The 27196-nt window shown below is 41.8% G+C and overlaps 1 protein-coding gene across 3 annotated transcripts in view; it reads right to left on the bottom strand.

Annotated features, from left to right (window-relative positions):
- The window catches only part of SLX4IP (SLX4 interacting protein), a 135885-nt gene that overhangs the window by 32910 nt on the left and 75779 nt on the right, over positions 1-27196 (bottom strand). For 2 of the 3 annotated variants that reach the window (XM_050952174.1, XM_050952175.1), the window contains one exon: positions 26953-27076. In XM_050952174.1, coding sequence (XP_050808131.1) covers positions 26953-27076 — 124 coding nt within the window. Of the gene's footprint in view, positions 1-2357; positions 2420-26952; positions 27077-27196 lie in introns of those variants that run through there. The other variant, XM_050952176.1, reaches the window with a different exon arrangement.

The raw sequence follows: 27196 nt of genomic DNA, 5'->3' as shown, positions 1-27196 counted from the left end.
CAGAATTCTTTCTGTTCATTCCAAGGAAAAATATCTGCAAGTTAACTATTCTCTTACACAAGATCAAGAAATGAAGATACGACAGAAATGCCTTCTTCTTCCTATCTGAAGAGCCTGTGCACTCTGCAGCCTCCTACATGTAGGTTACCAACACAGAAATTGGAAAAATGTTTTCAAGTTTACAGTAAATAATGCAGAAATGAAACCTCTATTGGGGGAGAGGTGGATGTTCTGATTTTGAAACTGTACATCTAAGTCATCATGTCAGAGTTCCAAAAACATTCACTGAGACATTGGAAACCAAAACATGACCGAATAAATGCAGTCCTAGCAAGTGTGCAGTTTAGTTTAAGCAACAACGTGCTCCAGTGAGTAATGCATTTTAAGGGAGTGGTAATTTGCCCTGCCTGATATATTTCACAGTCCCAGGACACTGAAAGGAAATATCAGATGCTGAGTTTATACTGTAAAACTATCCGGCAACACTTGTTTTCCAAAGGAATTACAGCCAAGTTGACTTGAGCTCCCAACAGCGCTGCCAAGAAGAGCCTGTGGTACAGTGTATAACAGTGGAAAGCCCTCTCCCACGGCTATTAGAGACCATTCATCTGGGAGCCTGGGAAAATGCCTATGAGCTGCTGAGTTATCTGGAATAGCCTGGCAGGTGTTCACTTCCCAGCAAAATCTGGCACCTGCATAGCTCTGTTACTAAATTCTGCAAAGTCTTCTCCAAAACCACAAGACAGGCCTAAGAAGGCCTATTTCCCCCCTCCTCCAAAATTTAATACCTGACACGCCTACATTTCTGATTATACAGCTTTTCTTGCTGTTTTCCAAAACATCTAATTTTTTTCTCATGGCTCAGCCTTTTAAAATTTCTGACATAAAGTTTTGGATTAAAATTGCCCTTTAGATTTGAAACTACATGTGTAGTTTTACTTGAGTGAGCAATCTCACTGAAAATGACGAGACACAAAATGCTGTCAAAACCACAAAGTAAAAAAGATGAAAAAAATATTTTCCCCTATAATCTCTTTCACTAATAGTTATCTTTAGGATTACTTGTAACAAAAGGCATGGAAAAGAGATAAGATAGAAGAATGGTTTCTAGATTTATGTTGTCTATTAATAACATTCCACTGAAACATGTGCAATCCATGCAATAGAGCTAATGAGAAACAAAATGAAACTGATTAGAAATGGACTGAAACCAAAGCTGAGACTGAACATACTGTTTTTATTGTCCAGGCTGAATGAAGTGTCATAAATATGCTAAGAGCATAAACAGTGAACAGCAAATTACAATTAAATTATTTGATTATTAATAACACATTTGCTTTTAAAAATGTATATATAAAATTATATATACATCATTTTAACTTGACACTGCATCCTTTAAACCAGAAGAACATTTCTTTTTCACTGAAACAGATTAAAAGAGCCAAATGGATTTTTTTCTAAAAATAAAAAAAGCTGTGTTACAAAAGGACTTTCCCCAGGGAATGACCCTGCATTCCAAGTTCCAATCCAAGAAAAGGTTTAGGATTTAAATACTCTAAAAAAACAGGATTCATACTGGAAGTACTTAAACCTGAAGTATAATTACAAATAGCAAGTTAGTTATGTATAATTTCCATACCAAGCCTACATTTCTGTGGGAAAATTTTGTGCCTGCAATGAAGAACACTCTATTTAGCACCTGTAATGCATGGGAAAGCATTAATCCAGCAGGTGGAAAACTGTGAATTCAAGTCATTGCCCCTCCCCACAAAAGATGATGACGTCTAATTTAGAAAATTAGGACCAACATATTTTTTCATCTAAATAGCATGAGGTGAGGGGAGGGGAGGAAGGGAACCATAGATCTAAGGGAATTGGATAAAAATCTGCTCTGACACACTTTTTTCTAGTGAAAGTAATTTACGAAAATAGTGATTTAACACCAGTTTACATGACATGATGCCATATTAGGGATTAAAATATAAGCTGTCATAATGATGAAAAACTGAGAGGAGACCGTGTGTCAATTACAAAACTGTTCTAGTGCCTCGAATGCAAAGAAGGAAATACCCTTATGTTTATTGGCCAGCACTATGAATTTCCAAACTGTTGTCAGTATTTGAATGGTTTCCTGCAACATGTGTTACTCTTTATGCTTAACAACCTAGCTCTGACACTCTGATTACCTTTCCTAGACCTGAAGAAGAGCTCCGTGGAGCTTGAAAGATTGTCTCTTTCACCAACAGAAGTCAGTCCAATAAACGATATTACCACACCCACCTTCTTTCTGTCAGTATACAACTCAACTATATGACGAAGATACAACTCAACTATATGAGGAAGCCCAAATTCCTTACCTATGTATTCCAAATAATGGACCAGATCCTTAGCTGGTGGAAATTGGAATAACTCCATTGACTTCAATGGAGCTACATCAATTCACACAAGGTAAGGACCTAGCCCAGCGTGAGTTGTCATACTATCCAAAAAGTGACTTTTTCCATTTCTCTTTACAATCTCACCTAAGGAGGGAAAACAGAGATGATATAGAAGAGAGGATGTAACCAATCCAGAAACTGGAAGTCTGAACAAGCCAAACAAACATCAATATTACACCCGTTCAAACAAAAATACACTTGCTTTTTATGTAATTTATAATTTAAGTTGTTGACGTTAGTTTAATTGTTAAAAGAGATTTCTAAACTGTGAGTTAGTGTTGTAAGCCTGACTTTGGTTTCCACAACAGAAGCTAAATACTTCTGGTAATTAAAAAGATAGTGAAAAAATATTCTGCAAATAAACATGAGATTGCCAACTTCCATCCTTTTTCCTCTAAAGCCAGATTTATCAATTTAAATCTCTGTTGCATTGCATGGATTTGTTTAGTGAATTAAAAAAAACCAGACATTTCTTTCAAATTAATGTTCTAAATGATAAAATAAATTACATTTATTATTTGCCTTTATGACACTGCTGGAATTTACTAAATCCTATTAGTGTGTCCACAAAGGATCCACAAATTGGTTTTTCACTTTTCAAGTGATGAAGAGCTTTGTCTACATTTGTATCAGTCTTACTAAATTTTAGTTATTTACTTTTTTCAATAAGTATTTTACAAATTAAGGGCTGGGTACTGCACTCATATATTTTTCTTTACACAAAGTCCCTTTGAGATCAATAGGAATGATATTCACAGTGTATAAAGTTAAGCACATGTGTAAGTCTTAGTAAGTGAGGCCCCTAAAATACAGACACATGGAAAGTCTGGCCCAATCCTGCAAACACAAACATACATAACTATGGTCCCATTAAAGCCAATGCAACTACTCATGTGAGTAAAGTTTGGAATACCCATATATTATTGCCAGGTCAAGTTCTTAGTCTAGCTCAGTCAACCTTTCAGTTAAGTGCTGCAGCAAAATTTTCTAAGCACAGGAAAATAAAGGTTACATAATGGGTAATGACAAAAATAAATTAGAAAAAGGATTTTTTTAAACCTAAAAATGCTACATTTTCTCTCTACATCTGTCACATGGCAATGCAGTTTAGGAATAAGAGAATGCTAAGCAGAATATTGCTGTTTATCATAGTAACATCACAAATAAAAGATACTGCTTGTCTTGCAACCATATAAAGTGTGCCTGAAACCACCTCTTGTGACAATTAAAGTAACCAGAGCCTCACCATTTAACAAGCATTTCTAAAAGAATTTTCTTCCTTGTAAATTTAATTTGCTTGGTTTGTTTTTTAGGGGACTGCTGCTGGTGGTGGTTTGATGTCATTTTTACATTGGTGCTTTTAGGGGCACACAGGGTTAAACATGTGTAAAATAAATTTTCTCAGTTTAAAGAGCACAAAACAACACATTTAGGAAACCAGACAGCTAGCGGGTCAAAACATTACACTTCCAGGTCAAGCTTCTGGTTGCAATTAAGTAAAATTCCTACAAGCATTTCTAGGGAAATCATATTTCTTGCAGGTTTTTTCAATCCCTGCTTTCTTGCTTACATTGTAACCACAGCATTTTCACTCTCTTTAGCAACATATAATACCTGTGTATCTGAAGAATTTCTATGAATCTGAAATTACATTTTAATCTAAAAATTAAACCCTCTCAATTTTTCCATCTGAGTCTCATTCATTTAAAGTTGAACTAATTTAAGAAAATTAGATGAATTTATTAAAGGGAAACCATTAAACCAAAATCTAGTTTATTTAAAAACATGCATTAAAAACCTTTTCTCAGGAGCCACACCTCCCCCTTTTGACCTCCTGCAGTATTTGTGATTTCGGTCACATTTTTCTTATTTAAAAAAATGTTTTTCCTCTCCCTGGCAGCTGTGAGAAAGACCCACTCAAACAACAGTAGAAACTGACTGAGGACCCGATCCTGCACACACGTACGCACGGCTTAACTTTAAGCATGCAAGTAGTCCCCAGACTTTTACCATAGTCCAGCGAGACTACTCAGATCCTTAAAGTTAAGCATGTGCGTAAGTGTTTGCAGGACTGGAGCTTAACTGACCTACTATACAGGAGAGACAGTGAGTGTGTTGTCAAAAGTAAAAACAAAAACAAAACTGTAAAAATAGAGAAATATGTTTTATCTAATTTATTTTTTAAATAGTAATCTAGACGCTACCTGTACCAGTAATAGAGACATTGTTTTTAGGCTTAAGTATTACTTTCCAATTGATGGTGTCCTTTTAAAAGAAAAAAGGGCTCTTTTAAAAAGTCCGAACAACTCTTTTTCCTTTTCCCTGGGCCATTATTTATAAAGGGTTGGATCCTATGAGGCTCTGTTTTAACTCCCTTTGAAGTTGAGGGAACTCGAGGATACTTAGCAAACTGTAGAAACACCCAGCACTGCATAGGCACTATTACACTATGCCACAAACCTCTTACAATACAGATGCACAAATTCAAGAAAATGAATATTCCCAATGTACTAAAAAGTTTAGAGCTGCCTTAGTTGTACTGCTGTAGCTGGAACAAGGGTTTCTTAATTCTTTTGGCACCAACTTCTTACAATCAAATTAAAGTTAGTAATTTATGGAGTTAATATAAATGTCATAATTTCATTTGATAAATTACCAAGACTATAAAATTATGGTTTCTAGTAACTGCTTGGCTAACGAAGGGAAAATGAACAAGCTATTTATATATAATAAATAACTCAACTTGGGACATAGCATTTTATCTGATGTTATGTGTAACAGATGGTTAGTAGAGAATCTCCTTCTTGTTTTTATCAAGAGATTGAGCTGAGATGCTAACCAACTGGAATTTGCCAAAACAAAAGATTACTTGGCCTTTAAACTGTCAATGTTTTGCATTAGCAGTGGTGTGCATTCAGACTTGCACTCAACCTGCCTGCATTGTTATTGAAATCAGGGCCAACAGTGAATGCCGAATATATGAATGATGAATATACTTGCAATTGTGTTTCAGGTTGTTGAGCAGAATTTTCTCTTGCATTACCTTCTCAAACTTGCTTACACTTCAATGACCAAACATTAAGTCAAATTTGTCTGAAGAAGGGAGGATTATTTGAAAGTTCTGCAAAGAAGAAGTTGGGGCTGTGTTGTTAGTCTGAGTGGCATCCTGGAAAGAGGAAGAAAAGGGAGAAGAAGATTGCATATGGGATGGGCCAACATACAAGTGTGGTAAAGGGTGAGCATGGAAGACATGGTTGAGCTCATGAGTTTGCACGTATAATCAAGGTCTGGCAAAACTTTTATTGCTCAGCTGCTCGTGACTGATATTTGGTTCAGCATCAGTTACAAGGCCACTAGGAAGGAGATGTGGCTACACTGGTTGCAGCTGGACATTAAATCCAGAAGATTTATCATGACAATACGGGTTTTCAAAAGCGTGTCCACTTCACATGAAAATTCTGGGATGAAATTAGAATGTAATTAGTATAGGTGGAGAGTTGCTCCATTAAACCTCAGAATCCTTGGTGAACTGGTTGTGTCATTAACCACAACGATCTTGGGGTCACTAAGACTGATTGTCCTTTGGATGACTTCAATATCTATGTGGATGTCATCTCTTCAGGATCAACACAGAAGTCGTGATCAGCAGACTTATTTCAGATGTTGGTGTATGTCAACCCCAAGAACTGTAGGAGGATCATTACAACTGTATTTACATAAATTTACAAAGTATATGACATAAGGCTTTGTGGTCACTGTTGCAATACATAAATGACATATTGAATATTAAATTTTGTACCAAGAAATACTCTCAACCCAACCATGAAGCATGTCAGGAACACATGGCTATCACTTTACAAAACAACATGAATTTCAATCCATTCATCCAAAACAGTGTGATGATCTGGGACAACCAAGTAATCAAACAAAAAAACATGACTTGAATATGGTCTTATTTACACAATTTTACCGTAGTGCAACACCAACGATTTCAATTAAGTTACTCTTAGGGGCACATCTATACTGCAAGCTTTTTTTAGTGGCCTGTAGTGTATGTACCCACATAGCACAGTTGCAGTGTAGCCAGTGAACCATGGCGTAGGCAAGTAAAGACACACCTGAAGGATGTGGGAATGTATGTGAGTACAGATCCTATATGGCTCTCTAGTCGCCCAAACTGCTTCCTGTCTACACTGCTATTTATTTTTAGCAGTGCAGTGTCCCGCTGCCTCCCTGCTGCTGGAGTCTTTCCCCATCACAGGAAGAATCTGGCAATGGGGAAAGGCTCTGGCACAGGAAAGACAACATGGAAAGGTTCCACTGGCTCCCTGCTGCTGGAGCCTTCTCCCATCACAGGGACAGACCCCAGCAGTAGAGAAAGGCTCTGGTAGCAAGGAGCTGCTGAGGCCTCTTATCACTGCTGGAATCTTTCATTGACTTGTGTAGCTACACAACAGTGTGTAAGCAGCCTGCTTTTCACTCCAGGTATAGCTATACCAACACTGGTTTGTAGTATAGAGGTAGCCTAGATTTACACCGATGTGAGAGCAGAATCCAGCCCATATTTTGGCCAAAAGGGACTTTGACCCACAGATCTCCTAGTTACCTGATAGTTCTTTAAAAAAATGCACCTCAGAGTCACAGAATCCATGGAAAAACATTTGAAGAATGAATTAAGAAAAGTCTAGTACAGCATGCTGTCCGAACCACCGCCTATCTGACATTTTAGACATTCTTTCTAATGCAAGGTACTCAAACATCCTTGAAATGCTGAACCCAGGATTTGAGGAATGCTTAGAGCAGAGATCCAGAGTGCCATGTTGTTAGTGGATGGAAAAAGATATGTTGAAACATGAATAAAACCACACACAGTCTCAAAATCAAACTTATTCAGCAGAAAATTCCATTTAAGACACTGGCAGCAGTAATACTGAACAAACTGGATTAAAATGCTTTGTAGTGGAACACACTGTAATGGTGATTTGTTACTCACATTTTGTGGTGCCCTATGTTTAATCAGGTCTAGAAGAAGGTACCAAGTATATTAAATATCATTTTGGGAACTGACATTCTTCGCTAACCAAAATACCTGATACCAAGAGATTAGAGAGCTTTAGAATCTAAACAGAGTACAGAAAAAAATTCTTTTCAAGAGCAACAGCTATTGAAATGAGAAATCATACAACCCACATAAGAGTCAACAAGAAACGTTAGGGCCAGATAGTCAAAATCACTCAGCAGCCACAACTTGGACAGATTTTCAAATGTGCTCAGTTTCCACTTAGACAAATGGGTACTGAGTTCTTCTGAAAATTCAGCCATTAATTCATGTGGCTAAATGGGAGCTGCTGAGCTATTTTAAAGTGTGGCCCTGAAAGTTTTAGATCAGTGAACAGTCCAGTTGCTTTTGGCCAAATCTGATAGATGACTGAGAAGATATGATCACACTAGATACCTATGATTATTTCTGGACAGCTATGATTATCAGTATTGAACTATTACCTAGTTTTTCTATAGAGAGAGATCCTTTGCTGCTAATATTTTTAATGTTTGTGTGAAGATATATATACTCTGATATATGTATATTTTTTACACACACACACACACACACACTTCCTTGTAATTATCTTTATCTTCATTTTTTCCTATCTTAAAAAATACAGCAAAAAAAAAAGGAAACGGAGATGGCATACAGTAAATAGAAGGAAAGGGGTTTCTGGTGGATAGCAGATAGACACTGTTTAGTGGCCAGTGTCAAGGATGTTTTTAGAACTTTAACTCTAAACTTAATTTCTTTGTAATGTTTATTAATTAAAATATATATATATAAGTATACAGTATTTTTTAAATGAAGTGGTATTTATTTTCAACATTAACCATCTGAAAGATTCTATCTGGGAATATCTTTAGGTTGTGGAATTTTTAATGTTTTTAAGCATTTAAAAACCACAACAAAAAATGTCTCTACTTTGTTATTTTTCCATTTCTTTCATAGGCTCTTTGAACTACACTCCTTTACTGCTTCAGCTAAGGAAGATTACAAACTTGGCAAACACCACATGAATGGGAGAAGCAGGAGATGGGTCTTCAAGGTTACACCTGCTGAAGTGTGAACAAGGAAGTAAATTGTCACAGAGCTCAGGAAGTGGCACGTTTTGCTGTTTTCTACCTTTTCCCCTTAACCCCGTGTCTTGTACCAGTCAAAATTAGTGCCACTGCCATGTCAGGGGAAGGGATCACCAAGTGTCTTCTGAGGGAGAAGGGGTAAAATAAAAATGATGATATTGCCAGTTCCATCGCAAAAAAGCTGAAGATTCTGCCACCACCGTATCCACACCCTGTTGCCATGGAAGTAGAGAAGGATTCTGCTGCTAAAGACAAGCACAACAGCCCATTTCTCTGGGAAGGGCTATAGGTGAGATTTCTCTCACTAGCAGCACTGGAGGAGGTAATAAAACAAACTGTACAGAGCTAAGCAGTGCCTGGGGATGAAGATTCTATCTTGGCCCATTTTGGGGTGGGAGGGAGGTTAGCAGTTCTGGTGGCCAGTTCTAATTTGAAGGTAAGCCGGGCTTTGCTGGGAAGGACTATGAATTACCTGTGAGAACTGCTTTGACAAGTGTTCGATCCTAGCAAGTGATTTACATTTTCAAATCTATCCTTGCAACAAAAAGGGCAAATTATATATATTTTTCTCTGTGTGTATGTTATCCACAAAAGTTTAATTGGACAAGTTCATTAGCTTCACTGGGAATCCACAGAGAGCCAAACTGTGCCTGAAACTTGTTGTGCAGAGGGGCACTTAATACTCAACCCAGTGCTAAAGGGGAGGTCAGAAATGTCTATGGCCTTGGCTACACTTGCAAGTTACAGCGCAATAAAGCCCCCCACAGCACTGTACCTCACTCCTCGTCCACACTGGCAAGGCACGTACAGCGCTGTGTCTCTGCGGCTACAGCGCTGCTGGTACTCCACCTCCCCAAGAGGAATAAAGTTTATCGTGCCGCCGCTGCTGCTGCGCTGCCGCACCAGTGTGGCCGCCCAATGCGCTCTGATTGGCCTCCAGAAGTATTCAGTAGTATCCCACAGTGCCTGTTCTAGCCACTCTGGTTATCAGTTCGAACTCTACTGCCTGGCTTCAGGTGACCAACCGTCAGACCTGCCCTTTATATTCCCCGGGAATTTTAAAAATCCCCTTCCTGTTTGCTCAGCCAAGCGTGGAGAGTTATCAGTGAATCTTTCCAGGTGACCATGTCTCCACGCGCCAAGCAATCCCCAGTATGGAGCAATGGCGAGTTGCTGGATCTCATCAGTGTTTGGGGAGAGAAAGCTGTCTAGTCTCAGCTGCGCTCCAACCGTAGGAATTACGATATCTTCAGGCAGATATCAAGGGACATGATGGAAAGGGGCCATGACCAGGACGCACTGCAGTGCAGGATTAAAGTGAAGGAGCTGCAGAGTGCCTACCGCAAAGCCTGCGAGGCAAACGGCCGCTCGGGTGCTTCCCCCAGCGATCTGCCGATTCTACAAAAAGCTGGATGCGATACTTGGGGGTGACCCCACCTGCATTCCAAGCACCACCATGGACACTTCGGAGCAGGAGGAAAGCGGGTGCTGGGGAGGGTGGGAGACACTCTAGAATCCCTGGAGACATGCAGCCAGGAGCTCTTCTCAAGCCAGGAGGAAGGTAGCCAGTCACAACGGACAGTACTTGGTGGAGGACAAACAGAAGAACAGGTTCCCGGTAAGCGGCTTTTTTTTCAGGAAGGCATTTTTTCAGTGTGGGCTCTTTGGGAAAGGAGGGTTAGGGCTGCATGCATGCCTAGATGCGGAATAGCACATTGATGTGGTCTATCACATCGCGGTAATCGGCCTTGGTAATCTCTTTGAAAGTCTCATCCAGAATGTGGGCAATGTGCTTGCGCAGGTTTCTTGGGAGAGCCACCGTGGTCCTTGTCCCAGTTAGGCTACCGTGTCCACACCACTGTGCCGCGAGGGGACCATTGCTGCACATAGGCAAACTGTATATGGGCCAGGGCGGAAGCTGCATTGCAGCAGAAGACCCTCCCTTGCTTCCCAGGTCACCCTCAGCAGCAAGATATCTTCCAGGACAAACTCCTGTGGAAAATGTGGGGACAGTGTTCAGTGTAGGTGCCCCCTGCAGCTGTTGGCTCTCCCCAATGCACAGAAACCCAGAGGACAGTACAGTCGTGAAACAATCAGTCCCCCTTACTCACCATTTTGAGGCTCCTGTAGGTTATGTGCGCTCTCTTTGGGACGGGAAAATTATGCTGTTGTGTAGACTGTGTGTGCCCTCCTTAAGTGCGAGGGAATCATTACTCTGTCTAATATAAACAATGCTGCCTCTGTTAACGTGTTGCATTTCGTCTTTACGGATGCAACCTTGAGATCTCAGCCGTCCATGTTATCACCGGCTGAGAGACTGCAAAGACTCAGGAAGAGGCCATGAAAAAGCAAGGAAGACATGCTGCAAGACGTGATGCAGCAATCTCTTAAAGAGAATCAAAAAGCACAGGAGTGGAGGGAGAGCGAAAGCAGGATCTGCCAGGAAAACACAGCATACCAGCGGCAAAGTATGGAACACCAACAGCAAAGCACAGATCAGCTGATAAGCATCATGGAGCGCCAAGCGGACTCTATCCAGGCGCTCGTAGCCATGCAGGCGGAGCACTACCGCACCTCCTCTCCTCCCTTGAAGCCCTTGTCCCAAAACTCTTTCCCTTGTGCATTCATGTCACCTCCGACCCACTTTCCCCAAAATCCGGGTTCTTACCTGCCCCAGCTGCCTCCATCATCATCCAGCCCTGAAAACTACAACCCTTACCCTCTGCACTCAGCCCCCATCACCATGCAGTATACTCATCCTGAAGTGCAGCAGTCATTGCACAGCACTCCAGACAGGACATACACAAATCTGTAATTGTACCATTCCCCACCCCACCCGCTTGCCCTTTCTGATTCCCAAGCAGTTGTGTTTCTTTTCAATAAATTAATTTTCTTTTCAATAAACAGATTTTTTGGCTTTGAAAATATTATCTATTATTGCATAAAGTAAAAGATACCTTAGCCCAGGAAAGAAACAGCCACTGCAAGTCAGCTTAGCAAACATAGATTCCTACTAACATTGGAACCACTGCACTTCACTCTCCCGCAGGGCACCAGACATTACTGCTGGTTTTCAGCCTCAAATTGCTCCCTCAAGGCAACCCTAATCCTTGCAGCCCCGCGCTGGTCCCCTCTAATAGTCCTGCTCTCTAGCTGTGCAAATTCAGCCTCCAGGTGTTGCACCTCAGAGGTCCATGCCTGAGTGAAGCTTTCACCCTCCTCCCCTTCACAAATATTACAGAGGGTACAGCATGTGGATATAACCGCGAGGATGCTGAGTTCGGCGAAGTCCAGCTTCCCATACAGAGATCGCCAGCGGTCCTTTAAACAGCCAAAAGCACACTCCACAGTCATTTGGCACCGTTCCTTGCTGCTTTCAAGACTCCCTGTATAGGGTTTCATAAGCCATGGCATTAACGGGTAAGCAGGGTCTCCAAGGATCACAATGGGCATTTCGACTTCCCCTACTGTGATCTTCTGCTCTGGGAAAAAAGCCCCAGCCTGCAGCTTCCTGAACAGGGGAGTGTTCCGAAAGATGCATGCGTCATGCACCTTTCCGGGCCAGCCTGTGTTAATGTCAACGAAACATCCACGGTGATCCACAAGCGCCTGGAGAATCATAGAGAAATACCCTTTCCGATTAACGTACTCAGATGCTAGGTGGGGTGGTGCCAGAATAGGAATATGCCTCCCATCTATCGCCCTTCCACAGTTAGGGAAACCCATTTGTGCAAAGCCATCCACAATGTCCTGCACGTTACCCAGAGTCATGGTTCTTCTGAGCAGGATGCGATTAATAGCCTTGCAAACTTGCATCAAACCAATTCCAACGGTCCAAACTGGCTCGCGATTGATCAGTAGCTGTCTGGAGTTGCCAGATTCCAGACTCCAATAGCCATCCGCTTCTCCACCAGCAAGGCAGCTCTCAATCTCATGTCCTTGTGCCACAGGGTGGGGGCGAGCTCCTCACACAGTCCCATGAAAGTGGCTTTTCTTATCCGAAAGTTCTGCAGCCACTGCTCGCCATCCCGGACTTGCATGACAATGTGATCCCACCACTCAGTGCTTGTTTCCCGAGCCCAAAAGCAGCGTTCCACAGTGTTGAGCATGTCCATGAATGCCACAAGCAATTTCGTGTCGTACGCGTTATGCAACTCAATATCATCATCGGACTCCTCACTGTCACTTTGGATCTTCAGGAATAGCTCGACTGCCAAACATGACGTGCGGGCAAGCCTTGTCAGCATACTCCTCAGCAGTTCGGGCTCCATATCCCACAGACCGAAACGGAACACAGATCATGCTGCACAGAAACCGTTGAAAGATGGCGTCAAATGTGGTCAGAAACACAGGGATTGCTGGGATGCGAAGCGATGCATCACAGGGCATTGGGACAGGATCCAGAATGCTCTGCACCCACGCCCCTTTCCCACAACTCATGGCGCCAGCATGGGAAGAGGTGCTCTGTGGGATAGCTGCCCATAAGGCACTGCTCTCAATGCCGCTACAAGTGCCGCAAATGTGGCCATGACAGTGCGCTGGCAGCTGTCAGTGCAGACAGACTGCAGCGCTTTCCCTACTCAGCTGTACAAAGGCCGGTTTAATTTACAGCGCCGTACAGCTGCAAGTGTATTCATGGCCTATGTACTCTTCTTCTCCTTATGCTGTACCAGGAGTTCCTTCTATGGGGGAAGGAGCAGACTGAGAGAGTCAAAACATGTGCCCCTCCCACTATTCATGCTGTGAAAGCCTCATCTAGGGTTGGGAAATTCCAGGGGCACCTGCAGATGAAGAACTCCCTGCAAAAGAGCTGATGCAGTGGAAATAAATAAGGCAATGCGGACCTTTGGGTTCTCGGGACTGAACCTCCAGCTTCTTCTTTAGGGGTCAACCCCCAACTTTCAATTTAGTTAACAGTAAAATGGAGTTCTAGCACCCTAGAAGCATGATCAGGATCCCCATCCTTCCTAAACCACTACAGTGCTCTCATGAAAGATAATGGAACCACACACACTGGAGTTTCTAGATCAAGCCATTATCCCACAACTCCAGCCTACTCGCTAACAGAGGGTTAGGTTGGGGTATTTTTGCATTTTGATAAGGCAGTGGATTTAAAATGAATCAAAGGAAGCACTTCTTCATACAACACACAGTCAAGCTGTGGAAGTTGTGAAGGCCAAAAATATAACCGTGTTCAAAAAATAATTAGGTAAGTTAATGAAGGATAGGTGTATCAATGGCTATTAGCTAAGATAGTCAGGGATGCAGCCCCATGCTCTGGGTGTATCTAAACCTCCAATTGCCAGAAGGTGGGACTGGCTGAATCACTCAAAATTGCCCTATTCTGTTCATTCCCTCTGAAGCATTTGGCACCGGCAGCTGTCAGAAGACAAGATAGTGGGCTAGGTGGGTAGTTTTGACCTAGTATGGTCATTCATATGTTCTTCTGTTGTTTAAATATTTCTAAAATAACTTTTGTATCATCCTTGCTCCTTTCATACCTCCCGCAAAACAAACTAATTGGGAAGCAGGTTTTCTGAAGTCAGCGGGAGTGGGTGTGGGTGTCAAAACTCAGGCCAATCAAAAGGTAGTTACAATCTTAACAAGAAAATAGCTATCATGTTTCTGTACTAATCACAAGATTCATTTAATAAGCCCCCAAAACTGAAAATCTTAAAAGTTGTGACAAAGAACTGAACAGAAACCTACACTGGCTCAAATCCTGCTAATCCTACTCATGGGAGTATTTCCAGTGAAGTTGATGGGACTACACTCATGAATAAATCAAGCACAACTGGTCTTTAATTATTATACAAAAGGAATTACTCTCTTTACCCTATAAAACACAAATATAGAATCAATAATGCTCAAATCAGGTGAGATCATCAGTTGAAAAAGACCCCAAAGAAAACTCATCGTCACTAACTACTAAGTGCTTGCCTACATTTAAGATGCTACAGCACTTCAGTGTAGACACTAACTACACCAATGGGAGATTCCCACCATAGGTAATCCACCTACCCGAGAGGTGGTAGCTGGGTTCACAGAAGAACTGACAGACAGAATTCTTCTGTCAACCTAGCACCGTCTCCACAGGGACTTAGGTCAGCTTAACTGTGCTGATCAGGGGTGTGGATTTTTCATATCCCTGAGCAACAGTGTTATGGAGACCTAATTTTCTAGTGTAGACCAGGTCTGAGTGTAGGCAGTGAGAGACGTGGCTAACAGCCTTCAACTTCTTTATTTTTCTTAAAGTCTGTTACTAGTGTTCAGTGGCTTAGTTTCTGTTATACATAAAGCTCAAGGGGTACTGCAAGTGTTGCTCTAAATTCCCAGCACCAGAACACACAAGCAGGGGAGAGTAAAGTTCAGACACAAACTGCAAAAAAGTCTGAACAGATTCAGAGATAAATAAATGAATGATGAATAATTTTAAAGCCCAATACAATTTTCATCATATATTGAAGTTGGACATCAGCAGTTTAGATTTTATTAGCAAACAGATTTTCTTGTTATTTATCTATAACTCTGTAACTATATTCAGTGAAAAAATACACTTATTTTAATCAGAAACATGCAGTAAAATGCAACGTCCTAGAAACTAAGGTTATTGGTGTATTAGCAATACCTAAGACATATTTACTAAGAAATGTACTCCAGGGAATACATGGAAAAGTGGCACAATTATTACAAACATTCCGGTTAGGACGTTCAAAAGATTCTAAGGGAGTTAAGTGCCCAAACCCCATTGAAATTCAGTGGGTGCCTAATTCCTTTAGGCTCACCCCCCACACAATGTACGTATATTAGTTATTACATGAAAACGTGCAGTCTCTGAAGTGCCCTTCAGAAGAAGTTGGGGGATATCGATCACGATTCAACATTGCTGTAACCACTGTGACAAAGTTCCTCCTCTACCTTAGTGGGTCCTGCGCTTATTGGCGGATTTGTTCACCTCAGTGATCTTCCCCTCTTGTGGAACCCACAGTCTGGGTCAACTCCTCCTGTGTCTGATCAGGAGTTGGGAGGTTTGGGGGGAACCCAGGCCCGCCCTCTACTCCATGTTCCAGCCCAGGGCCCTGTGGATCGCAGCTGTCTATAGTGCCTCCTGTAACAGCTGCATGACAGCTACAACTCCCTGGGCTACTTCCCCATGACCTCCTCCAAACACCTTCTTTATCCGCACCACAGGACCTTCCTCCTGGTGTCTGATAACACTTGTACTCCTCAATCCTCCAGCAGTACACTCTCTCACTCTCAGCTTCTTGCTCCTAGCTCCTCACACACGCTCCTTCTCCTCTGGTTCCTCCCTGCCTGACTGGAGTGAGCTCCTTTTTAAACCCAGGTGCCCTGATTAGCCTGCCTTGATTGGCTGCAGGTGTTCTAATTAAAGTAGCTATCTCTACTGCCTTCTAGAATGATCTTAATTGGCCCCAGGTGCCTTGATTAACCTGGAGCAACTGCCATTTGGTTACCAGGGTCCTAGGGATTTGTTTAGCCTGGGGCTAACATACCTGTTTCTCAGTACTTTACTGTAGCCATCTGGCCTTGCCCCATCACACCACACACAAACACTGAACCTTGACCCAATGAGCTCACAATCTAAGGACAGTCAGACAAGTAGACTGAAGTTAGTGGGAATAGAAAACAACATTTAAAAAAACCCACCTTCATATGTATATGTCAACAAGATTCACAGTAAGCAGCACAGAAGAAATGGCTCTTCAAGATGGACTTAAGGTAGAGGAAGAAGGATTCTTGCAGATAAGCTCGTGGAAATTATGCTACTCATGGGGGCTGCAGGAGGTACAGTGCTCAACCTTAAAAGTTTACCAGTTTTGCCTGAGAGTCAGGTTACCTCAACATTTTCAGTATTCCCTATCCTTATATCTTGCACAGTGCCAATACTTAGGTAATGCTATTTAATTATCTAGAAAAGACTCACTGGACCACCTCCATTTGTGATCATGTAACATCTTGGGAGAATTACAGCAATTCCTTACATGGAAAAGTAATATTAGGAAAGTGTTCCATAAGAGGGTTGGAGTCATTTGACCAGCCAGCTCTCCACAGACCACAGTTTGGGAACTACTGATCAAAGACAACTGGCAGCTTTTAAAGGGCAACCACAGGATGAGGAGCGGGAGGCCAGGAGTGAGAATTTTATTCAATTTATTACCAAAAGAAAAAAGCCCACACACTATTAAAATGGGAAACATTTCCCTCTTCTGGAAAGAGAGCCTGAAATACCAGCTATGTTTTTCTGCATTTTGGAATTTTTTTAAGACATTTTAAAAGAAAGATTTTTGCTAAAACAAGATATACTTATTCCTCTCAAATTCTTTGCTAGCCCGATTTGCAGTTAAAATCCCAAGAAATTCACATCCCAGATCAAAAATGGAAAGCATGCATACATCAGACATACAAATGTAAAATATTAAGAAACAAATAAATAAAACCACCCCATCAAAATATTTTTAAGACTCCACTAGCAATTAAAATTACTGCTTACTTCTGGGAGCAACCATCTCCACTGACATAAGCAAAGTAGATTAAATGGACTGGCACAACAAAATGCTGAACAAACTCACCAAAGCTTTGACATTGCAATCAGAACTGCACAGGTGTCCCTGCGTCCATGTGGAGCCCCATTTGACTTAAGTGGGGTTCTGCATAGATGCAGGGGTCTGTCCAGCCTCATGCATCTGATTACAGGATCTGGGCCTATAGGATCATTTGAAGTACAGTCACTGCACACAATATTGCATTTAAACAGGAGTAAAAATTAATTAAGGTCTGCAAGATTGGGCCATAAGTCATTAAATGATAAATAGGGCTACAATTATCTCTCTGAGAACCAAGAAACTCAAGCAGCTAAAACCCACAGTTTGAGAAATGCTGAGGCACTGTGAAGATGAGTATCAGACAAACTTCACTGCCTGTGGTAGCAATGGACACTCTTTGATCGCAAGTGAGAGGAGTTTAAAAGAGATAATGTCTAAAAGATTTTAAGAAGCACCAAAAGAGATGAAATGCGAGAGCAGAATGCTTTGGAAGGATCTTTAGGATGCACTTTTGTCTTTATTATGCTGGTTGATTTCACATGTCCTGTGCATTTGCTGGAGGTAAAAAAGAGGAGGTAAGATCTCATACAGAAGGAGGGAAAAAAGATGAAGTCAGGCGTTCAGGTGTCATGTGACATCCTGATTTCTAATTATTGTTATTGTATTTGGAATTGCTCTACTGCCCAAAGGCCACACATACAGGAAAGCCTCCACCTCTTAACCCCCCACACACCTTTTTGAAATTCCTTTTCCTTGTCCAGCTTGGAAAGCACACCTCTATCTGCGCTCTGTTGTTGTGCACAACTGCCCAGCTCACCAAGCTGGCTACAGGCTCCAAACGCACTTCTGCCTGGAGGAGCCAGGAGATATTGGATCTCCTGGGCCTGTGTGGCGAAGAGGCTGTGCAAGCACAGCTATGGACTAGCTGTAGAACTACTGGCATCCACGAGCAGATTGCTCAGGGGATAAAGAAGGTACGACAGGGACCAGCAGCAGTGCCACGTGATAGCCAAGGAACTGCAGCAGGAATACTAGAAGGCCAAGGAGGCCAACAATCGATCCGGGGCTGAGACGCAGACCTGCTGCTTTTACAAACAGACAAATGCCATACTTAGCAGAGACATCACCACCACCGTGCACACAACTGTAGATACCTCGAAGGAACCCGAGTTGAAGGCCCCTGCCAAGAACAGCAAAGAGAAGGAGGTGGAGAAGGAAGAGGAAGAGAAGTAGAGGGGACTGGTGATGGGGGGATCCAGCTGTGCCATGAGCCAGGACCTGTTTTTGACTCCACTGCAGTCCAGCCAGTCCCTCCAGCAGAGCACAGGCAACCATGTGCAAGAGAAAGAACCTCAGGTAAATATTTAAATAAATTTCCCTTTCAGTGATGGCAGCCTCAACTTAGTAGGACACAGCTATCAAATTTTCATTAATTTACTTGTACTGCAAGAGGTAGTGGTACAGCAAAGAGAGGAAAAGTTGCTACCTGCTTTCCATTCCCCTCTAGAGTTAGGTGCGAGCAGGGGGTATGCGGAGCAGTTTATTTAGGTACACAGGGATGCCCTTTGAATCCTCCTGAGAAATCTCGATGAAACTTCATCCATGGTCAAATTCATGGTATGCCAACATCCTGAATACTGTGTGCAGTTCTGGTCGTCCCATCTCAAAACATATATATTAGAATTGAAAAAGGTACACAGAAGGGCAACAAAAATGATTAAGGGTATGGAACAGGTTCCATATGAAGAGAGATTAAAAAGACTAGGACTTTTCAGGCTGGAAAAGAGATGACTAAGGTCTATAACATCATGAATGGCGTGGAGAAAGTGAATAAGGCAGTGTTAATTACTCCTTTACATAACACAACAATCAAGGGGTCACCCAACGAAAGTAACAGGCAGAAGGTTTAAAACAAAGAAAAGGAAGTATTTTTCACACAACACACAGTCAACCTGTGGTACTCCTTGCAGGGGGTGTTGTGAAGGCCAAACTACAAAGGGATTCAAAACAGAATTAGATAAGTTCATGGAGATAGTCCATCAATGGCCATTAGCCAAGATAGTCAGGGATGCAACGCCATGATTTGGGTTTCCCTAGCTTCTGACTGCCTGAAGCTGGGAGTGGACCACAGAGGATGGATCATTCAGTGATTGCCTGTTCTGTTCATTTCTTCTGAAGCACCTGGCATTGCCCACTGTCAGAAGACAGGATATTGGGCTAAATTGCGATTCTTATGTTCCATGGAGGTACACTGCAATCCTCTCCTGAAAGTTTTAGGGATGGCAGCCTTATTTCTTCCTCCATGGTAGGACACTTTTCCATGCCAGCTGGCAATAACTTTGACAGATACCATTGCTGTAAATCAGCTAGTAGCATACAGGCCCAGGTGACTTCAGGACACCAGTAGTAGCTTGGTCTCTGAGCCTTTGTTACCCTCAAGAGTGAGACATGAGCTAAAACCCACCACTAACTCTCACAGATGGTACCAGTATTCAGTGCCAGTGCCCTATATCCATAGCTTCATGCAACCAAGCAATTCCCTGCTCATTTCCCTCACCCATGGTGGGTCGTACTCACCATGGCTTGAGCTGAGAGTGGCATCGGGCACAAGCACTCCAACCAGAAGTGTCAATAAGCATGTCTTGTTTAACACTTTAGGGGAGCAATGGAAGGGGGGAGTTCTGAATCTTAAGTTTCGCTTTCCGTTCCTACCACACTGATAATGGTACCTCAAGTGTCTTTTATCTGTAGCTGCAGTTGTTGCAGCCTTGAGGGGTACACCCCTTCCACACCAGCAGAACAACTGACCCAGATGAGGAGAAAAAAGAAGAGGCAGGAGGACATGGTCTGTGAAATTCTGCAAGCCAGTGCTGCATCAGACCTTGAACAGAGGGCCTGGAGGCTGAATATTGCAGACTCTGTGGAGACCTGGGTTCTGTTCCCAGCTCTTCCACTCACCTGTCTGCTCCTTCCTTCTCCACTGGGCCATGGTGCCTCCCGTGTATGAGGCCAGCAAAGAATCAGGTTAGTCTGAATCTTTGCTTTAACACAGCATGGTGCTGAAGTGGGGCACACTCAGATGGGGGTCAGACCAGATGACCCTTGTGGTCCCTTCTAACCCTATGATTCTATGGAGAGGAAAGAGGCACAGGAAAAGGAGAGGTAGATGAACGAGGACATAATAGGGCTCCTCCATCAGCAAACTCAGCTGCTGCAGACAATTATGGACCTCCAGATTCAACAATCCAGGGTTGGACCCCCATCGCAGTCTGTGGAGAACTGCTGCACAGCTCCCTACACCTCCCTCTCTTCCCTGGCATTCAACATGGCCTCTGGGCCTGCACGCTTACCCCTACCACTATATACTGGAGGAAAGCCTGGACAAGAAAAGCTTCCCATACACTGACCTGTGAGAACCACAGTTGATGTATGTGTAGCTACAATGGACATCAATGTTCCTTCCTCTTGTTTATTTACTAAAGTTCCTCAATTGTTTTAAGTTAAAATGGATTTCACTTAAGTTCTTCAGAGATTTTTTTGGAGCTGTTTCTGTAAGTGAATAAAACTCTTCTGTTTTGAAAGTGATTCATCTTTATTAGCTTACAACATATGGTGCATAATGCCTGACGACAGTGAAAGCAGTGGTCTTGTACCTTCACAACCCACAGGCTCAGTGCCAAACAGTGTAATTTTCACAAATGTACAGTAAGCACCCCAACACTAATAGGTACCCTGTCAGTGATATATGCACAGATGTGCAGCAAGCACCACACAATTCCTAACAGGCCCCCAAACTGCAGCGCCAGGTTGAGCACAGTGCAACAGAGCACATTACTGTGGCTCGCTGTTAAGAGTGCAGCAACAGAGCTCCTTGTTGAGCTTGTCTGATAGCCCTTGTGTTGGAATGTTCAAACTCAGCAGAAAGCCACTCCACCTCTGCCCTCCACCCTTGCGGCAAGTTTTCCCCCTTTTCTACAAAAATACAATGCAGGACACAATAGGCAGCTATAACCATTGGGATATTTCTCACACCGAGATCCAATATGGTGAGTTGACAATGCCAGCACCCTTTCAATCTACCAAACACACATTCGACTGTCATTCTGCACCCGCTGAGCCTGTAGTTGAATCTTTCCCTGGTGCTGTCATGGTGGCCAGTTTACAGCTTGATGAGTCAGGGGAGCAAGAAATAGGCTGAATGCTCCAGGATCACTACTGGCATTTGAACATCACCAACAGCAATCTGCTGGTTGGGAAAGACGGTCCCTGCTTGTAGCCTTCTTAACAGTCCTGTGTTTTTAAAGATGAGAACATCATGCACCTTCCCTGACCAGCCAACCCTGATGTCAATGAAGCATGCCTGTGGAGCCACCAGCACTTGCATACCCATGGAAAAGTAGCCATTTCTGTTGATGTTCTCTGTAGCAAGGTGATCTGTAGCCAAAATAGGGATGTGCATGCCATCTATTTCTCCACTGCAGATCGGGAACTGCATAGCTGCAAAGCCATTCACTGTGTCCTGCACATTGCTGAGAGTCACAGTCCTGTGTAGCAGGAGACTATTAATGGGCCTGCCTACTTGTATGACAACAGCTTTTACTGTGGATTTCCCACTGATCGGTAGCAATCTAGTGTTGCAAGTTTCCACGGTGTAATCACCATTTGCTTCTCCACTGTCAGTACAGCTCTCAGTTTGGTGTCCCTGGTGTTGGATGGCTTGCTTGGGACACAGATCCAGAAAAGTGATCTTGTGGATCTGAAAGTTCTGCAGCCTCTGCTTGTCATCCCAAACCTGCATCACGATGCAATCCCACCAGTCAATGCTCATTTCTCAGACCCAGAAGTGGTGCTCCACCATTTGCAGCTGATCCATGAATACCACCAACAACCTTGAATAGGTTCTCACTATATCTCATAGCAAACTGACAGCCAGGAAACTGCCATGTTCCCCACGGTTATTCTTGTGGCTCAGCAAATACCAAAGGATTGTGCATCCAATGTCTGCAATGCTCATGACAGTAGTGCAGAGCTGTGCAGGCTCCATGCTTCTGTTAAGAGCTGGCAGATAGCGACAAGTCCCACGCGGCTTAGTAGGACATTGAAAATAGGCACAAAACTTATGGGATATAGATTATATTATGGGATGGAGAACACTGTCTTATGGAAAGTTGATCTCTCATTCCCAGTCACCTCCATGTGAGTTGTTTCTGCACCATCATGCATTCCCAAAACTGCCCAAAAGACAGTGTGCTGAATTGTGGCGGGTTGCACACTGGGATATGTACCCATGGTGCACTGCACTGTGGATCGACACAAGCACTCCTGGTGAGCACGTGCAGTACCAACACAAGCAGCCACGTATGCACACACAAGCGATGGACTAACTGCAGCGGCTGTTTGCCAACGTAACTTGTGTCAGCAAAACTTTGTCGTGTAGACATGGTCTTGCAGAATAAACACAGCCAACTCCCTCCTCCCTCAAGAAGTAGAAGGAGAAGGTCACTTCCTTCCCACTCCAGCTACTACGTGGGAGATGAAGGACCTAGCCCTGTTGACTTGGCGGGTCACCTTTTAACCCTTTTCTCACTCTTTCCCAGTGTCCTATCCTTCCCTGTGTGTTCTTTATCTTCTTCCCAACTTTCCCATCATTCTTCCTTTATCATATCTCGCTCAATCTCGCTGCTCAGCCCTCTTTTCAGTCTCTTATTGCCTTGTTTCTGCAGCTCCTTACTGTCAGGCAGAAGAGCAGCCACTTTCTGCCAAGTAAGGAAAGCAGCAGACTAGCATGCTTGAAAATGTCATTATGAGAGGATGTCAGTGATTGGTAAAAGTGGAGCACAGTGATGATACATCACAAATTATGTAAGCTGGGTCTGAAGTTAAGAGATAACAACTCCATTTACACTTTTGCAGAAAGCCCAATTCTTAATGAGTCAAATTTTCCAAGATGCAGTTTTTGTGAGAGGCTGACTTGCATGCACTGAATTCCTGATGTGGGCATGTTAGTGAGGTTTATGAGATCAATGCCCATCTTGCACATCTCTGGGCATGCAAACTGGATGGAGGGAAAACTGTATCTTTGTAAATCTATCCCACTGAGTTTTTCTCTTAAAAATAAGGTAAACCAAAATCGAACACTTTTGGATGTTAGATCAAACACAGGAAATAGAGAGTTTACTCTGAAGCCAATGACCAAAGACTAAATTCAAGCTTACTTTGGCAGATAATTTACACTGGCCATTTGGGAGGGGCAGAGAAATTGTTCAAACAGAAGGAAGAATAGGAAGAACTTGCTTGTTTTGGCTATTTTCTCCCATTTTTTCCATTCTCTATCTTCTCTTGTGTGTAACACCCAAAGATTTCCTAATGAGGTGGTATGCGACCCACCATGCACTACTGTGTGGGTGTAAATGAAAGAGCTGTGTAAATTAACAAGTAACTTGCACAGATATTTTACTTATGTGCCACAAAAAGGGAAAGCAATATATACCTCCATAACGTCAGACAGAGAAATCTGTTAGCTGATGATTTTCTCCTTGAAGTATCCAAGGTGGCCATTCTAACAACGGACTCCTCTCCGCTCTGCAGCCCTAAGCGGCAGGCCCAGACTGCCAATCAAAGAAAGGTGGCTTGACTCCCACTCCTGGGGAAATCCCCAATTATAATATTTTTCAGCTTTAGAAGATGTTTAGGAACTTATATTAACCCCATTGCAACACAACATGAACTTTTCCTGCAATACAAGATACAACAGACTGGTTGTGCACATTTCTGTGTATGACACTAAGGACTGTTCAGATTGTGAAGTACTCATTTCCCAGATCTTGCATGCAGTGACTTATTCTGAAGGGTTCCAGTTCCTGTCTGTAGACCCTAAAGATACAATATTTTTACCATCTATTAACTAAAGCTTTTATTGCCTTGTTTAAGTGCTGGTAACTGGTAAAGTGTAAAAGTTACTGGGCTGTGAATCTTCTGAATAGCTGCCACCTGATGAGATGGATTCTAATTGCCCTGGTGAACATTCAGACGTCTTTGTTTCCTTCTTAGGTGTACTAGCTTAGTGAAGAACATATGAATGCTGGACTTGAGCAAAGCACTTCATTTTCTCAGAGTGCCATATTGAGGCACCATAGACAGGGCTCCCTACTCAAACATTTAAGGCAGAGAGGGTGTAGAAAGATGGCTTAGTAAGGATATTCAACCTCAAGTAGAGTTTCCATGGAATTTTCTTATTTTTACATTTATTTATTTTCTATCTATCATTAATTAGTGGGAATTAATCCAGCTAGATGAATGAGATGATAGTTCTGGCAAAGCCAAAATCCAGAGCCTCCAGGTTCAGAATGGAATCATTAATGTTATTGATGACTTCTTTTGACATATTTGCCTTTAGGGTGTTTGTTATTAGGGGAAATACATAGATACATAGATGATCAGTTTGCCAGAGCTGGAACCGCGTGCCAGTTTTATAATTGAAAGGTTGTTTTATATTAACAGCTCACAAATGTGTCAGGCTTCATATATACTTTTAGATTAACAAATTATACAAGATATCTGCCTGCACAACTGAGAACAATTACTTTTAAATACACTTTATTCGGGCAGCTACCTTTTAAAAATATATATATATATAAAAAATGTTTCTCAGTGGGAAAAAACATTCCTTAGCAAGATTTCTTTTTACAGTGGTATCCTTTTCTTTTTTCATAAGAAAATTCTATTTGTTTTCTCAAAACCAGAAATATAAGAGGATCTAAAAGTTCACATGCTTTATAAACACTGCATAGTTCACTCTTTTAGGGGAATAAGTTAAGGTTCCCAACTTGCAGGAAAGACTTTTAAAAAAATCTTTACTAGCCTCCAGCACTTTCTAGTTATATTCTATTTTCTACTTGTGGGAAAAAATAGTCATGTCATAGTAAGCTAGTTCCCATGTATTCCTAACATATTTTTATAAGGCTTCTACAATCATTTGCTGCCCTAATGAGCCACCAAAACAGTATTTAATCTTTGCTCTGCTTAATAAAAATATATGTTCATATTAATATTCATAACAGTACTTGCACTGGTACTGCAAATAGGGAGGAACTGATTGAGAATTTGAAAGTGGAAGGCAGCTTGGCTGAAAGTGATCACGAAATGATAGAGTTCATGATTCTAAGGAATGGTAGAAGGGAAAACAGCGCAATAAAGACAATGGGTTTCAAGAAGGCAGACTTTAGCAAATTCAGAGTTGGTAGGTAAGATCCCATAGGAAGCAAGTCAAAGGAAAAAAAACAGTTCAGGAGAGTTGAACGTTTTTCAAAGAGACATTATTAAGGGCACAAGAGCAAACTATCCCACTGTGTACGAAAGATAGGAATTACGGCAAGAGACCACCCTGGCTTAACCAGGAGATCTTCAATGATCTGAAATTCAAGAAATAGTCCTACAAAAAGTGGAAAATAGGTCAAATGACAAAGGATGAATATAAACAAATAACACAATCATGTAGGGACAAAATTAGAAAGGCCAAGGCACGAAACTAGATTAAACTAGCTCGAGACATAAAGGGTAACAAGAAAACATTCTACAAACACATTACAAGCAAGAGGAAGACCAAGGACAGGGTAGACCTATTAATCTATGGGGGTAACGTAAATAGTAACAGAAAATGTCAGTAGTGCTAAATCACTTTTTTTTTGGTTTTCACCAAAAAGGTTAGTAGCAATTGGACATCTAACATAGCAAATGCCAGTGAAAATGAGGTAGGATCACAGGCTAAAACTGGGAAAGAACAAGTTAAAAATTACTTAAGTTAGATGTCTTCAAATCCCCAGGGCTTGATGAAATACATCCTAGAATACTCATGGAGCTGACTGAGGAGATATTTCAGCCATTAATGATCATATTTGAAAAATCATTTAAGACGGGAGAGATTCCAGAGGACTGGAAAAGGGAAATACAATGGTAGTCTAAGCAATCAAGAAAGGGAAGGGAAGGGAAACTACCAAGTAGTTTATGCCCTAAAACAGTCCCATAGACTTAGACTTGAGTAAGAAGTATCTTCAGATACTAAAAACAGTTCTTTTAAAACTTCACCTTTTTGTTCCCCTGCAATAAAACCTATCAACAATATTCAGTTGAAATAAATGGCCTTCCTATTTTGTTGTGTTTCTGCATACGATTAGCTAAACGAGATCACAACTTAACAAACCCTGCTACCAAGCTGTGGTAACAGAGCTGATTAAATGACTACAAAAAAATCTAAGTACAACAAAACGTGGTAGGTGAAATATACCTATTTGTCATACAGAACATTAAAAAAAAGGATGTAATCTCTCTGTTTTGTAATTTTGGCATTAGATGAAATCATATAATATGTATGTGTATGTGAGTGTATACAGAGAGAGAGAGTATCAGAGGGGTAGCCATGTTAGTCTGGATCTGTAAAAGCAGCAAAGAGTCCTGTGACACCTTATAGACTAACTGACGTATTGGAGCATGAGCTTTCATGGATGAATACCCATATCGCTGGATGCATGTCACGTATTGTCCAATACATCTGTAAGTCTATAAGGTGCCACAGGACTCTTTTCTGCTTTTACAGAGAGAGAGAGAGAGAGAGAGTCAGTCTAACTTAAGAACTTTTACATATAAAGAATATATATTCTTATATGGCAAAAACAATATATATATTTTTACATGTAAAATCACTTAAGTTAGACACTAGGCTCATTGGATTTCCTGGTCATTTATAGTAATCAAAAACAGAATAAAAATAATTTCTACCATTTTTTCATTTTATTGACAATATTTAAAATTATTGTACTTGACCCTACCTTTTAGGGACAAGGGACTGGATTGCGTGCATTCCGCGTGTTTCCACTGGCCACAGTGTTTACGAGTTTCTAAGTAGTGCTTGACTCTTGAATCAATAGTGTCTTTTAGCAGCAAGCACAGTTCCTGAAATAGAAATCAGTTGCAAATTTATGTCTAAATCTATACATCCTTAAAAATTAATATAATAGCATTCAAAAATGTATGCAGAAACCCATTCTATGCTATTTTGCATTGTCATATTTT

Source organism: Gopherus flavomarginatus, chromosome 4 (assembly GCF_025201925.1).
Source record: "Gopherus flavomarginatus isolate rGopFla2 chromosome 4, rGopFla2.mat.asm, whole genome shotgun sequence".
In the NCBI taxonomy this organism is placed as follows: Eukaryota; Metazoa; Chordata; order Testudines; family Testudinidae; genus Gopherus; species Gopherus flavomarginatus.
The sequence above is the reverse complement of the archived record's forward strand: the minus strand, read 5'-3'. Positions and strand labels throughout refer to the sequence as shown.